The sequence below is a fragment of the Athene cunicularia genome (assembly GCF_003259725.1).
Source record: "Athene cunicularia isolate RWA chromosome 14 unlocalized genomic scaffold, athCun1 chr14_part1, whole genome shotgun sequence".
NCBI classification, from domain to species: Eukaryota; Metazoa; Chordata; class Aves; order Strigiformes; family Strigidae; genus Athene; species Athene cunicularia.
The window spans coordinates 15,658,443-15,673,561 of record NW_020799118.1 but is presented as its reverse complement, the minus strand read 5'-3'; the positions used below and the strand labels follow the sequence as shown (position 1 = coordinate 15,673,561).

The 15,119-nt window shown below is 52.1% G+C and overlaps 2 protein-coding genes across 2 annotated transcripts in view; both read right to left on the bottom strand.

Moving 5' to 3' along the window:
* RHOT2 (ras homolog family member T2) overlaps window positions 1-7,090 on the bottom strand; it is a 20,229-nt gene extending 13,139 nt beyond the window's left edge. Inside the window, exons 1-2 of the mRNA XM_026858764.1 lie at window positions 7,086-7,090; window positions 61-70 (exon numbers count right to left, since the gene is read on the bottom strand). The gene's annotated coding sequence lies outside the window, so the exon portion shown is untranslated. The remainder of the gene's footprint in view (window positions 1-60; window positions 71-7,085) is intronic.
* WDR90 (WD repeat domain 90) overlaps window positions 61-15,119 on the bottom strand; it is a 54,489-nt gene continuing 39,430 nt past the window's right edge. Inside the window, exons 51-69 of the mRNA XM_026859213.1 lie at window positions 14,966-15,099; window positions 14,831-14,868; window positions 14,247-14,366; window positions 13,644-13,823; window positions 12,708-12,808; window positions 11,677-11,779; window positions 11,108-11,229; window positions 10,565-10,724; window positions 7,931-8,121; window positions 7,512-7,680; window positions 7,035-7,146; window positions 6,297-6,468; window positions 5,435-5,557; window positions 5,056-5,236; window positions 4,084-4,214; window positions 2,941-3,084; window positions 1,708-1,827; window positions 1,115-1,199; window positions 61-275 (exon numbers count right to left, since the gene is read on the bottom strand). Coding sequence (XP_026715014.1) covers window positions 118-275; window positions 1,115-1,199; window positions 1,708-1,827; window positions 2,941-3,084; window positions 4,084-4,214; window positions 5,056-5,236; window positions 5,435-5,557; window positions 6,297-6,468; window positions 7,035-7,146; window positions 7,512-7,680; window positions 7,931-8,121; window positions 10,565-10,724; window positions 11,108-11,229; window positions 11,677-11,779; window positions 12,708-12,808; window positions 13,644-13,823; window positions 14,247-14,366; window positions 14,831-14,868; window positions 14,966-15,099 — 2,544 coding nt within the window. The 3' untranslated portion in view covers window positions 61-117. The remainder of the gene's footprint in view (window positions 276-1,114; window positions 1,200-1,707; window positions 1,828-2,940; window positions 3,085-4,083; window positions 4,215-5,055; window positions 5,237-5,434; window positions 5,558-6,296; window positions 6,469-7,034; window positions 7,147-7,511; window positions 7,681-7,930; window positions 8,122-10,564; window positions 10,725-11,107; window positions 11,230-11,676; window positions 11,780-12,707; window positions 12,809-13,643; window positions 13,824-14,246; window positions 14,367-14,830; window positions 14,869-14,965; window positions 15,100-15,119) is intronic.

The following is a 15,119-nucleotide window of genomic DNA, read 5'->3' as shown; positions in this document are numbered from 1 at the left end:
GCCTAACTGAGGCCTGGTCCAGGGCCCTCACCCCAGAGCTGGGGCCTGGCCGGGGGGGGACGCCCCCAGCCTTCGTCCCCGGCTGGAGAAGTGCCGCTGGCTCAGGGGGCTCCCAGCTCAGCCCCCCGTGAGTTCCCAGACGAGGACAGCGCTGTGGGAGGCCGTGAGGAGACGGCAGCCAGAGGGGGCAAAGCGGCAGAGGTGGACAACGTCATCATGGCCGGCGTAGTCCTGCACATCGCTGGCGGGGCAGCGCAGCAGCCTCAGCAGCCGTTCTGTGGGGAAAGGAGGGTGCTCAGTGTCAGGGAAAGGAGGTTCTGCCACCACGGGGATTGTCCCTGCCAGGAGCACCGTTCCCTGTCACTCTCTGGGCCCTCTCACCCCTGCTGAGCTGCGCATCAATAAACTGAGTGACAGGGGACAGCTTCTTGCTGAAGCAATTAACAGCTGGTAATAGGGAGAGAGCATGACAGGGCAGCTCCACGCTGCGTGTCAGACTGTCATGCTGCAGTAATGGATGCAGCAGCACGTGTTAGTGCAGCTCTGCTCTATTGCACCCCACCCCGAAGCACCTGGGCCTGGGTTTAGTGGGTGCCTTGCAGCAATGGGGCAGGCGTGGAACTCACCCTGCTCTCAGGAGCTGCTGTCAGAGTGGGATGGATATAAATGCTGCCTCCCCAGGCAGATACAAACAGCTACAGAAGCAAGGTGCCCTTGCTAGGCAAAGGGTGCTGATTGTCCCCATGCTGCGGGAAGGTCCCTTCTGCCTCCCAGGCTGTAACTCACACAGCCGCAGAGATGAAGACAGCCCGTAACCCCAAGAAGTCATTCGAATGACAAATCTTGCTCATTGACAAATGGGACTGAGCTCATGCATCTTGTTTCTGACCTATGAGTCTCCCAGAGCTTTCTCCTTGCCTGACGCATACCCTGCCCGCAGTCCCAGGGTCTGAGAATATGGGCTGGTGTGTGTGCAAATCTCTCTCATTTAAAGGAAAAAGGAAACTTGGATTCCCCCCCTTTGCAGGAAGAAAGGGAGATCTCTCCTCCCTGAAAGTAACCTGAGGACAAGTCAGCCTGGGCAGCAGAGCTCACAGCACCCTCTGGTACTCACCACCAAAGCCAACAGCCATGAAATGTGCTGCAGGAGACAAGCTGAGTGATGTGGCAAAGTACGGCAAAGAAATCTTCTCAACTACCTGTGCTCCAGCAAGAGAAACACACCAACAGCTCAGAAATGGAAGGTGGGAGACCAGAGCTGCTACAGTGACTGTCGTTAGGAGGGTAAGGGGCTCCTCTCAAAGGGAAGGCTGACAGATGCACAGCACCTCAGAAATGTGCCAAAGGCATTGACTTTCCAGAGGAGACTCCACTCCATGATTTAGAGACTGTTAGCACTCCTGAAAGCAAACACTTTCCCCTCTGGTCAGATAGAAAGGCAGTAGGGCAGCAGCCGGGACTAGCAGCCTGCCCAGACACAGCCCAAGGCAGGGGCAGGGTCCTGCTGCTCACCTGGACCAGACTCGGGAGCTTCTGAGATGAAAAGCTGTTGCCCTGAGCAGCTGCTTGCCTGAGCCCACCCCACACCTTCAGACTTGGCTGTACAGGTAGGGCAGCACTGCCTCCCCGCACTGCACCTCGTTCAACGTGGCCACAGCCCTACGGCAGCAGAGGAATGACCACGCCACCCTGGCAGGGCACGAGTACCTGTTTCTTGTGCAGACTGTAGAATAAGGCCTCTTTCTGCATCCCAAAGCCGACGTAGACCAGGGTACCAGGTTCCCAAGGGCAGAATGCAGCCAGGCTGGGTGGGAGGCTGCTGAGACCCTGGTGAGGGAAACCAAAGGGGACAAAACGGAGGCTAGCTTCTCCAGCCTGACACAACATAGTGGGGGACAAAAGGAGAGCACGAAGGGATACCAGCCCTTGGGCTGCAGGTGCCCAAGCAGCAGGAAATTAGTATGATGGAGGCTGTTTCTTCCTCAAGCGTGCTCACAGCAAAGCAAGGAGCAACCACACACTGCCATGGAAACCTAAAGCAAATCATTTACTATCATATGAGTGGGACACGTGAGGGTCCAAGAGGTTGAATTTCCACTGAGGCATTATTGCTGTGTTGCCTTGAAGGTGAGATTGGGTTATGTATTGGTTTAATATAAGAAAATAGAGCCCAGAATACAGATCTTTAGGAGTGGATGCAAGATCAATCCTTCCCCTGTTCACTGTGGGGAGACCTGTAGTGAGTTTCCTTCATGGAGAAGAAATCCACCATTGTGGAAACAAGCAATAAAAACATTGACAGAACCTAAGTGCCATATGGGTCTGGATGGTGCTTGGCCCTGAGGGTGCTTGTCCCCCAAAAAGACTCAGCTCCCTTCTGCATACCAATGTCATGTGTATTGGGGACCATCTCCATGTCCTCTCCAATACAGACACTCCTCCGTTTCTAGCAGGGGTCTGGTTGCCCAGATCTCACACCTGAGTTGGAGCTAAACGGTTCTGCAAAGCATCACAGACACACAGGGCTATGGTACGCGGCTCAGTGAACCTGTCACTGGGCTTCTGGCGCTGAATATTCATGCTCTTTGGGAGCACCAAAGTTAGCAGCATGCTTATAATCAGGTCTCTCTTCTGTGCACTGTGCTCACCACTGCCTGTGCTCTGTTTTGCATAGCACAGGGGTGTCAGCTATTTGCAGATGCAGTTTCTGACTCCTGAGGCTTACAAAGTCAGTGCTTCCTGGTGGTTAGGCACTGCTAACAACTCCCACTGCTTTCTGACACGCCAGAAGGTGCATTAACAAGATACTCTCTGAGCAACAGAACTAACAAAGATGACTTTCCTAAGCACATACTCTCTCTTTGGCCCCGTCCCACCCAGAGCCCTGAAGCATCCCTCCCATGCCAGGAGCAGGCAGAGTTCTGGCAGCACCACGCTCACCTCAGGGCTGGCAGGAGCTGGGAAGCTGAGCCAGTCAAGGAGTTCACACTTATCCTTCAGCCAGTCAGAGGCCCAGACACTGACCCGGCGGTCCAAGCTGGTGGCCAGCCAGAGCTCACCTCCTTCCACCCCAAAGTCACGGTCCTATGGAAGATAAACACAATGCTGTGACTCTGGCAGTACAGAAGCTTTAGAGAAAGCTGCCACTAGAGCTAGCGTGGGGCAGGAGCTCCTGGGAACACAGGCCTTATGCCACAGGGGATCAATGCCAGGATTAACCTCCATTTGGGCAGTGCTTAAAGTCCCTTAGAACAAAATAGGACAAGAAAGGTGTGGTATTGGAACTGGCAGCACGCTCTGGGCTGAGTACCAGCAAAAGCTGCTGGGGGAGGAGAAAGTGCCTGGCCTGAACGACACAGATCTCTTCCCTGGGATCCCTCTGGATCTACACATCTCCTAGGGGAGTGCTTGCAGATACTGTGTGTCCCCTAACAATGTCCTTCACCTAAAATCGAGGGGGATCTCCTAAGTCTAGAATTACCAGGGAACACAGCCTTGCAGCATGGATGATTTTAAAGCCTGAGAACTTAGGCAAAATTATTGTCATTTCCACTGTGCAAAGGAAGAAGACTCTCCATGCAGAGAAGGGCAAAGGAGATGTTAAACCATCACACTGCTGCCCCACCAAGTCTTCCCAGCCCCACAGAGGAACCGTACAGAGAGCCAGCTACACACAGGAGGCCAGACTGCCAAGGATCGACATGGGGAAAGCACCCTGAGCCTTCTCAGGGGCGTGGGGGCTGAAAGTTCACAGCCCGGGCTGCTCTCAGGGGTGCTGCTCTCCGAGAGCCTGTGGCACAGGCACACATCACATCTGCATGCGGCGTGTCTACAACAGCCACCAAAGGTCCCCCCACCTGCAGGCACAGCCACAACCACAGGGTGAATGCCTGTCGCTTCACCCCACCAAAGGCATCCCTAGAAAAACTGAACAAAAGTTACTGGAGGGGATGGAGGCCTCAAGATGAAAGGTGAGGGACAACAAAGCAGACTCACTGACCAACCCAGCCCTGCTGCTGCTGCTTCCCACAGCTGTGCAGTGACACCCGGGGCACAGCACCAGGGCAGAGGGTGAGGACTCACCTGCTTCCGGGTGCACTGGAGAACAGTGATGGGGGAGCCTTTGTGGTCAGCGAGGACACGGATAGTCATCCCGGTGCGAGGGCTGCTGACAGCCACAAGCCCGTCCTTGCCTCCTGATAAGATCATCTCTCCTGTGGGCAGAGGAGAGAAAAGGACACTTCTTGTAGGAGAAGAAAAAAACCCATAGGAGAAAGGTCCAAGATTGTGGGATACCGGTGTCCCAAAACATCATGAAATACTGGGAACATCCAAGTCAAAGGTTAGGTAGGAGGAGATGTCTGAGACATTCACTAAAACATCACGCTGAAGAGCAGCCACTGCAGACAGTAAGCAAGACACAAAGGAATGTGATTCTGTGAATGCTTCTTGTACCCAAACGCCTTCACTGTGCCATTGCCAATGTACCTCCCATGTCCTATTTACCACAGGCTCAGCTGGCAAAGCTGCCACAGCTTACAGAATCATCTTGGTTGGAAAAGCCCTTGAAGCTCCTCCAGTCCAACCATGAACCTCACACTGACCATTCCCAACTCCACCAGATCCCTCAGCACTGGGTCAACCCAACTCTTCAACCTCTCCAGGGATGGGGACTACACCACTGCCCTGGGCAGCCCATTCCAACACCCAACAACCCCTTCGGTAAAGAAATGTTTCCTAAGAGCCAGTCTAAACCTTCCCTGGTGCAGCTTGAGGCCATTCCCTTGGTTACTTCGTTCAAGAAACTCATTCCCAGCTCTGCACCCTCCTTTCAGGTAGTTGTAGAAGGCGATGAGGTCTCCCCTCAGCCTCCTCTTCTCCAGACTAAATAACCCCAGAAAAGCTCATTGATACAAGTTCTCTGGCTCTCCCTGGCCCCAGGTTTTTGGGCAGGTTGCCAGCATGCAGAGCAGCTGGGGGTCAGGGTAACTGAGGCGCAACCTTGGGGTGCTCCCCTTGGCAATGTCTTCCCACTGTTATAACAGGCAGCCTCACCGTCTGTGGAGTAGGCAATTGCCGTCAGTGCAGCAGCATGGGGGTGCATTTTCAGCTCCATCTCTGTCCTGGAAATGCTGAACACACGGATGGTGCCATCGCTGTACCCTGCCACTACATGCTGGCTCTCAGATCCCCACGCAACAACAGGATGAGGCTTCCAGGCCAGGCACTGGCAGCTCTGCAAAGCAACCAGAGCAGAGACCTGATGGCACAGTGAAGACAACAGGATTGTGCAACCAAATGCACTAAAAGCTCCACTTGCTAGTATTTCTCCAGCTTTAGTCTATGCTGTGAGGACACAGCAGTCCTTGCAATCCCAAGCAGTGGACTGTGCCCTCTGCCACGAGGAAGAGATTGACATACCACAAACGATTACCTGGTTGAGCACCTGGAACTGTACCACCAGTTCCATGCTGCCCAAAGACCAAATCCTCACGCTGCCATCTTCCCCACATGTCGCACAGTGAGTCTCGTCAGGACTGAAGCACACTTCAGTCACCTGCAGCAGGAATGGAAATGGAGAACAGGGGCCCTACAAATGCCACAGCCTAGGGGACATCAGCTCCTCTGCCCTCTTGTCCCCAGGACCCCTCTTCATAGGAGACACCAGACAAGAAGCCCCAGACATAAAAAAAGATGGTGTGCTTTGGCTGTCCTTAAATCTTAGGCTTCCAACTAGGCTTGTAATAGAAACCAGTAAACCTAACCCCAAAGCTAGGAGCACTATGCAGTGTAGGTGTAAGTAAAATACTTTCTCTTCTACGATTTGAAATCTTCTCTCTGTACCATAAAGACACCCCAAAGCAACAGCAAAATTCAAGTCATTCTTCACGTGGTTTTTTTTTATGTCTTATGTAAAGAAAATGTTATCCAATATGGATATCCAGCTAGCAAACAGAAGGCAGGCAGAAATCACAGCAAGCCATAGTGCTTGCAAGCTACGTTCTTCTGCTCCAGCAAAAAGGCCCACAGCTGCTCTCAGGACAAGGCCATTAAAAACCTAAGGCTGGAGAAGATGAGCTCAGACTTCTTGAGGTTGGACTCCTCAGCGTGCCCAGTTCCCTGTAGACTCCTCCATGCCGTCCTGCCAGCACTAGCAAGCCCTGCAGCTCCCTGGCCTCTCCCATGGCCAGACCAGGGAATGCTTCCACAGCCCACACACGCTTCCCAGTGCACGGGCAGTATACACAGCACTCACTGCTCTGTGGGACAAACCACCCCTGCCCAGCCCCTCTAACCTTGTTCTTGTGGCCACTGATTAGTCGGATGCTTGTGCTCTCCGTCCAGTTGACGTACCACAGCGTTCCTGCCGTGGTGCCCACAATTCCCATTTCTAGAGAGTCATCAAAGGCTGTGCTGACTATGGTCCCATCGAGGGTTATCTCATGTTCTAGCAGGACCGAGCTAGACCTGGAGGAGAGGATGCAAGGAAGACTGGCTCAGCTGTTGGAACAGCCACTCCGCCTGCATTAAATGCTATCTTCTGATGAGCTCAGTCATGGATTTGCAGCTAAATGGTTCAATGAGAGGTTCCTCTGCATTAAACAGTGACTACTGTAACATTTACACTGCAACCATCTTCTTTAGGAAAGAAAGAAAAAAGGGGATGCAATAGCACGAGGGGAGAAACAAACACAAAGTATTTTCACTACTTCTCTTAAAGGAGTTCCTACAAATCACCAACACAAACTTCAGGCGTGATAATATCCGTTTCCAGTATTAAGAGGATTCACAGCTACCTGTGGCAATAATTCAGCAAAAAGACCCAGACAGAAAGAATCAGTAGTTACAGGACGGAGAGGAAAAGCTAAGGATGAACAGCAACAGGAGCAGCATGCTTGCAGGCAGAGTCAGTGTCTGTAAAAAGCCACCTCTCAGACAGGTCCTGGGAGCTGCCAGACGAGGGGAAGAGCATCTCCAGAGCACGGTGAGCTGGGCGCGCGTGCAGCGGGGACACTGGGGCCAAGACCTCCTACCTGGCATTGGGACCTTTCAGCCTCAGCTCCTGCACGGTGGCCACTGCCCACAGGCGGATGCGTTTGGTGTTGCTGCCGCTCACCAGCCTGCTGCACCGACACACCAGCACACCTGGGAGGCCACAGGGGAACAAAAGGCACCCATGAATATCCACTGCTCTCAGCCATCACCCAAGTTGTGCTCCTGACAGCCAGGCCACTGATTCACTTGGGCAGGGCAGTGAGGGTCTTCTACAGCCTAATACCCAGCGTTTTTACAGACTGGAGGCAGATCCCCCAGTTCTGACAATGAAACCTGGAGAAATCCAAGGAAACCCAGATCCACTGCCAACCCATGCATCTTGTACCTAACACAGCAAACTGGCTTTCTGAGCACAGCTGAAATCAGAAGCCTGCAAGCTCATTGCTCTTCTTTCTTAATGAGTTCCCACGGAATTTGTTACAGCCCTGACAGAAGCTCAGGGCATTTGCACCCACCAATCTCGCCCTCATCTGCCTCCCATGTCATGAAGCAGCGACTAGTCTCGGTGTCCCACACACAGATCTGTCCTGAGTTGGTTCCACTATAAAGAAGGGTGTCGGCACCATAACAGAGGGAGGTCAGCTCCACTGGCCCCAACACCTCCGGGGCAGGGGCCCGACGAACCTGACAGAGCACATAAAACAGAAATGTCAAAGAGAATACAGTGTTTACCTACAAGGGGAAAAAACCCCTCCTCCTACCCTCAGTTCATGCAGTTAATGTGTCATATACAACTGAAAGCCACTCATGGCCAGCCAACGTCATTGCCCTAAGAGAAATCGTCAGCTCTCACGGACCTGTGGGGGCATCACACTCACCAGGGGCTTGGAAAATAAGTCAGAGATGCTGAACAGAAGGTTCACCTGAGGTTTACCTTGAGGTTGACATCAGCTCCCTGTTGTTCCAACAGCCAAAACGTCACAGCTCCCTTCCCCACAAAGGCCAGTTCTCTGTGAGAAAGAGGACTAAAAGCCACATCATGGACTGGCTCCGAGATACATATCGACGACATGAGTTCATAAGTGTAGGTATTCCACAGAGCAATGGTTTGATCACTGTAGTCCCCTAGGTAGAACATGAATGACAGTAGGAGGAAATCCTGCAGCCTCAGGATGTTCACAAGCACATACACTGCACACACACATCAGCTGTGACACTCCCTTGTCCAGTTGTTTGGGGACAACTGCTGCAAACACCGTCCCAGGCATGGACACGGCTCCTTGTGTGCTCAGCAAAAGCTGCACGATGTGATGGTTCCTCATCCGAGTTGAGGGCGGATATAAGTGGCCCAACACCTCATGCTGGAGGTTGTAGCAAATCTGGCCCTACAGTGGGGTTTGCAGCTGGCCCTCAGACCAGCCAATGGCTGGCACGTGCATTGGGTTTGTGGCGCAAAGTTTTGGTACCGGGGGGCTACAGGGGTGGCTTCTGTGAGAAGCTGCTAGAAGCTTCCTCCGTGTCTGGCAGAGACAATCCAGATAGCTCCAAGAAGGACCCACCGCTGGCCAAGGCCAAGCCCACCAGCAACAGTGGTAACGCCTCTGTGATAACATATTTAAGAGAGGGAGAAAAAAGCCTGGGGGAGAGGCATGGCAGTGGGAGAGAGGAGAGGGAATATGTGAGAGAAACAACTGCGCAGACACCAAGGTCAGTGAAGAGGGAGGGGGAGGAGGTGCTCCAGGCACTGGAGCAGATTGCCCTGGCAGCCCGTGGCGACAGGGCGGGCTGTGCTCCGGCAGCCCACGGAGGTCATCGGTGGAGCAAATGCCCACCTGCAGCCTGAGGAGGACCCCACGGTGGAGCAGGGGGATGCCTGAAGGAGGCTCTGACCCCGTGGGAAGCCCACACCAGAGCAGGTTTGCTGGCAGCACTTGTGACCCCACAGGGAACCCACGCTGCAGCAGTCTGTGCCTGAAAGGCTGCAGCCCATGGGAAGGACCCACACTGCAGCAGTTCCTGACAAACTGCAGCCCGTGGGAAGGACTCATGGAGAAGTTTGTGAAGGACTGTCTCCTGTGGGAGGGAACCCATGCTGGAGCAGGGGAAGGGTGTGAGGAGTCCTCCCCGCGAGGAGGAAGGAGCAGCAGTAACAGCAGGTGATGAACTGACTGCAACCCCCAATCCTGCCCCCCTGCACTGCTGGTGGGATGAAGGAGAGAAATTGGGGGCAAAGCTGAGCCCGGGAAGAAGGCAGGGGTGGGGGGAAAGTGTTTTAAGATTTGCTTTAGTTCTCATTACCCTACTCTGATCTGATTGGCAATAAAGCTGAGTCTGTTTTGCCTGTGACAGTAATTGCTGAGTGATCTCTCTGTCCTTATCTCCACCCACGAGCCTTCTGTTATATTGTCTCTCCCCTGTCCAGCTGAGGAGGGCAGTGATAGAGAGGCTTGGTGGGCACCTGGTGTCCAGCTGGGGTCAGCCCACCACAGCACAGTAGGAATTTCAGCAGGCAGAGCAGGTTTTCTGCTGTTTCCACATCCTTAGGAGCTACTGCATGCCTCCACGTATGCTCCACACAAGCCCTCCGGTGATACTGTGCACTCAGGGCTAACAACAGTCTTAAAATAAGAAAGGGATGTCACCTTTGCTGAGGTCAAAGCTGAGATGGGAGCAGGTCTTAATGGAAGCCACCGTATCTGGGTGGCTAGCGGAAGATACAGGCCTTGGTGATGGCAAACATGGCCAGCTCCTGGCCAGCTCCGGAGGACAGCACTCTCCTGCTGCCTTTCCAAGGCTCCACAAGCTCAGTGGAGACTTTCAGCTCTTCTCTGCAGCCCAGACCAGAGCTGGAGGAGGGCTCCTCTCCCACACTGCTCTATGGAGAGCACAAAGATCTCTTTCTCTCCAGCAACATTCGCTTTTTTCCAAGGGCAGGTTTACCAGCCCAGAAAGAGCGTATTGCCTGCTCCACAGGTCCTCTCTCATGCAAAACAAGAACTTATTAATTGCATATTTGTCCTTTAAATGTCCCCTGCCTAAACAAAACAGACAGCTTGAGCGTCCATCGTGTGCTGGCATTGCTGCCTGGCAGGAGGCTCACAGTTTGAAGCCTGGCTACTTCTATGCAATTCCACCTAAGCAGTGATAAGAACTCCAGAAGAAGGCTTTTCCCTTTGGACACTATATATAGTAACTGCAAACTATTTACACAGGCTGAACAAACGTTAGTGTCACTTCAAGAAAAATGAGCTAGCTGGAGCAATGAGAAAGCACTGAAGGGGAGCTGGGGGGAGCCCAGTGCTCACGCCTGCAGCTGAGATGCACAGGGTGAGCGCTTCCAACAGTGCTGAGAAGCACCCTCAGCTGCCAAGAGTACCTCTGCAGGTGCTCACTCCCAGGCAGACACAAGATCACCTGCAGCTTTACACACTGCATTGTCCATTGTCCTGAGGCTACTAAGCAACAGCTTCATACCCACAAGCCTGGTACGTATCTGGCAGGTATTACACATCTCCCATGAGCTGTCTACTCTAGGGTGTACTCCTGCACCCACATCCAGTGTACTCACCCAGGGTAATAAGGAACCTATCGTCCCGAGAGAATGCCATGGCTTGTACTTGTGTCTCGTGATGGAAGAGACTTGCTGTGCAAACCCCATCCTGGACGTTCCAGATGCAGATCTGACAATGGGAGTCTCCAGTCCTCTTTCCTGAGGCAGAGGCAAGAACCTAACAGAACAGTACATTGTCACTGAGACCTTGGTAAGTAATTAAAGAACACTTCATTAGTTAATCTTAGCAATTACTAGTCTCAAATCAAGGCGATGCAGTTGGCAAACGGAAAATTCTGGGAGAACACCCATTAGCTGATGGCAGGAGGGAATGGTAGCATCAGCCAGAGGAAGGGAGCAGCCTTTGCTGTCACGCTGAGCCAGCACAATGGCTAGCTAGGCTCCAGAACCATTGACTGTACTTCCATAACCCCAGGTCTCCACGCAGCAGGGGACAGAAGGAATGGACAAATGGGATTTTAGTATGTGACACTCCTTTAGCCCAAAGCTACACAGACAAAACCAAGGCCAGGGCAGCAGAAGCCTCTAAGCCTCTCCTACCTGGGCATCATGGCTGACGGCGAGTGTAGAGATCTCCTCTGTGTGGCCCAGCCAGTGGTTCTGTGATCCCGAGTGCAGGTCTTCAACCACAATGATGCAGCCACAGGTGTAGGCAAAGAAGCCTGGCAGAGGAGGAGACGGGATGTTTTCATGTAAAGGGTTCGTATACAACACTCACTACAATCTACATTGCAATTCTTTTTTTCAGTAATACATAAAAGCTGAATCTTCTACACAGCTTGTCAGCATCCTTCCTATCAGCTTGAGAGTGGAATAAAATCTCACTTCTCCTAATGTAAGCAAAGCAAAGCTGTTGGGCATCACTCCAGCTTGAAGAAAGGAGGCAAGATGGCCTTCATAAGAACTTTCCCTTTTGCTCTGTCCACTCAACAGCTGAAGGCTGAGCCTGCTCTTATCAACTAATGTTTGCCAATAGCAAAGAAGGTTTACTGGATTTTACCAACACAAAGTACCCCTGTGTTAAAGCAAAGCTCCCAGTCCAAGAACAAGATCATAATGTGGCTCAGTACACCCGGAGTACACATCTCTCCAGAGCCCTCCCGCTGTACCTGTGTCTGGGTTCCACACCATATTCCCTCTGCCGTTCCCATTGTAGCCAATCACTGCTTTCAGCTTCAAGACCTCACTGCCAGCTGGAGGAGATAAGAAACTCTGCAAGAAAAATAGACACTGGCTCATAATAAGTTCTTGAAGGATGGCCCTGTCAGGTACATTCAACACCCACGTAAGCATGCGCACAAGCACACACACATTCTCACTCATACAACACGCAAATCCGTGCCAATACTCATGCAATCCAAGTTCAACACAACAACAGATGAATACCAACGTGCACACTTATACATAAAAAAGAGAAACTGCACCAGCAAAAGCAGGCACAGATGCTTTCAGATGGGGCACAAAACAGGCTGGCAGCAACTGCCCAGCCGACAAGCAGCTGCTAATCCTGCTGGGAAAGAGTTCAATGGGTTTTGCTGACTCGGGGATGTAGATGTTTCAATAGGAAGACAGTGAGGGGAAAAAAATGCTACCAGGTGGAGGGACAGAGGAGAGAATTGAGGGTGCAAGCTGAATGTAGCTTTTCTCCCAGCACTGTGAACAGCAGAGCTTAGGAAAAGGTTGAGTACGTTTCTGTTTTATTATTGCTCTGTTTGTTATCAGAGCGAGGGCTGTGCCTTGACTATCTTCACTACGCTCGATGGATTGCCTTCCCCAGCCTGTGCTGCCAACGCATCTGCTCACAAATATGGGTGCGTGATGAATCACTCCATTGCTCACTCGTCTTTCACTTTCAATAGCACATGCCATTTCCATTTCTTTTGAATAAAAATGTATGTAGATTTGCTGAACAGAAAAAGAGTTGATCACAACTCACTTTTTACTAGTCTGGAAAGAGCTGCATGTAGAGAAAGGGGAACTAATGTTAGGAGTTTCTAATTGAACATCAGGCCCAGGGATATATTTCACAAATTACTTTCAAACAGAACAAAATGGAAAGAACTTGGAAAATCCACCTACCCAAGCCCCAAAATGCCTGTCTGCCACCTGCCCAGGTAACCAGACCTGGCACAACTCTCACCTGGGGGAGCACCGATGCCTTAAAGCGAGGAGTGAAATGCCGGTAGGAATCTGGGCGGATGGAGCATTGGGACTTGGGACTTTTGGTCTCCTTTCTGGGTTCTGCCACACAAAGAAGAAGACAGTACCTATGGGATGCTGCTCCTTGAAAGGGTTTGGGAGCAGCAGCTAGGCTGTCTGTTCAGGTGCTGTGTATGTGTGCACACATACACACGCACACGGCAAAAATCCGACCACAGCATCACACGTGTGCCTACATGTGTGGCCATAGGAAAAGCACCAGCTTTCCAGGAGCAAAGGAGGAACATCCATCTCCCCTCATCATCCTGCTCAGCCACAACACGCTGCAAACAGCTTCAGGGCATCCACGCTGTGTGCTCTGGGCATTGCTGGGAAAGCATAAGCCACACAGCTAGAAAGGTCTGTAATAACAAGAGCAGCGGAGGCACAGTTTCATGTTGAAGCTTTCCAACAAGTCCTGCCTGGGGCTGAGTGCTGGCAGCTGCCTGCTTCTGGCAGCTCGCCACAAACTGCTGCAGCTTTGAGGCTGTGCATCTATTAATAGAGACATTGGGAGCTTTAATTTCAGCCGTGTTTAATAGAACGTGCCACTTGGAGATGATATATTGGCTCCAAGCTGAAGGGGGGGCTTCTGGTGTGCCTAGAAGCAGCAGCAAGGGAAGAGCCAGAAAAACAAGCAGTCTTGGAGACCAACAGGAGTGTCCCTCAATACTGACTTCCTTTGGTAAATCACACCCAAGGGAAAAGCCCCGAGGAACACATTGCTGCCCTTCGTCCCACAACTCAGAGTATGTGTCCAGGTCTATCTGTACCATATTAATAATGATCTTTATTTTTCAGGGATAGACCAAGCTGCCACACAGGCCTGAACACGTGCCCCTAAGGAGCCAAGCTCTGTACAAGATGGCTGATATACCATTTGCTGATTCCTCAGGAGACCTTGAGCTCTTCTGCCTCACTTTGGACATCACAAGAAGCTCCTCATTTCTGACTGACTCCACCACAAGGACCGAGGCATCTTTGTCTCCGTTTGCCACGATCCCGCTGCTGCCTGGCAGACCTGCTTCCTCCTCTTTGTCTGATTCAGAGAAAATACCTGAAGAGAAAAATCAGTGGGAGGACAGAGCCATCCGTGTCCTTCAGGACTGCTTCATGTGTGACCGACCCTTTGATTTCTGGCAGTGTCATTCTCCTGCTCTGTGTAACAGTCCATCTGCTAGGGTGGACAGCAAAACAGACATTTCCTACTGGGTATGTCCAACACGGTATTTACCATAGCCCTCAGAGAAGCTGTGCCAGCAGCTCAGTGTATGGAGGAGAGCAGAGGATTAAGTGGTGCTGAATCCCAACATCTCTGGCTGGCTTTGTCCAACTTAGGGTAAGGAAAGTGCAGACTGGTCTGTCAGTCCACAGGAAAGGAAACACGGGCAGGGACAGCTCCAAGGATACTGCTAAACTAGGCAAGGCGTTTTTCCTAAAACAAGATTAATTTTCCCCTTTCCTGCAAGCAGTTCCTTACTTTGACATCCCGCTTGGTGGACAGAGCTGACATCCAAACATGGTGGCGAGGATGACAACGGCAGAGGAACTATCTGCCGAGGTGTTTCAGAGGAATCCTTTAGCTTCTCAGGGCTCCCTTCTGTGAAAAGAAAAGGGCTTATGTAACTTCCTTCATCCCTTAGATCCTTGCATCCTCCTGGGCTGATTAATGGTGATACCTCCAAGTTCATTTCTTCAGCTCTCTCCTACAAAGGAGATGCCACTTCTCTGTCCTTCCAGAAAGGGAGAGAGAAAGGGATAACAAAGTCAGGGAAAATGAAGACAGAAGAGATGAAGGCAGGGAAAGACAGAAGACAAAAGCTGAAAGACCTAGCAGAAAACCCAGAGTGGCTTTGCTCAGAACATCCCCTGCTTGGCAGACTCCCACTGAGAGGTTCTAGTTAACTGCAGACTGGAGCTAATTAGCTGGTTAGCCCCCTGCTATGTGACTGCTTCAGGAAAGGAACCAAAAACCCTCAAGCCCTACCCTCTGCCCCAAAAGGCAGCGGTGGAAGAGCTGCCGACCTGCCAGCCAGCACAACTCATGGAAGAAGCCAAACTCACCTGCTCCTGGCAGTAGAGTGGACTTGGAGGAACAAGCCCTGGAAAGGCAAGGAGAGCGGTGTTACACCAAAAGGAGCTGGGGCAGGCGAGGTGAGGGGAAGCAGGGCAAGGCACTGCCCAGCACGGTGCACTTACCTGGCTGGGGGCGACCTCTCTGCAGGCAGAGCCAGGAAATCCCAGAGGAAGATGGCATCTCCAACGCTGATGACGTGCCGTTGGTCCGGGGTGAAGGCCACCTGGCGCACGGGCTCCGAGTGGCCAATGTACACCTGGAAGAGAGCACACCTTG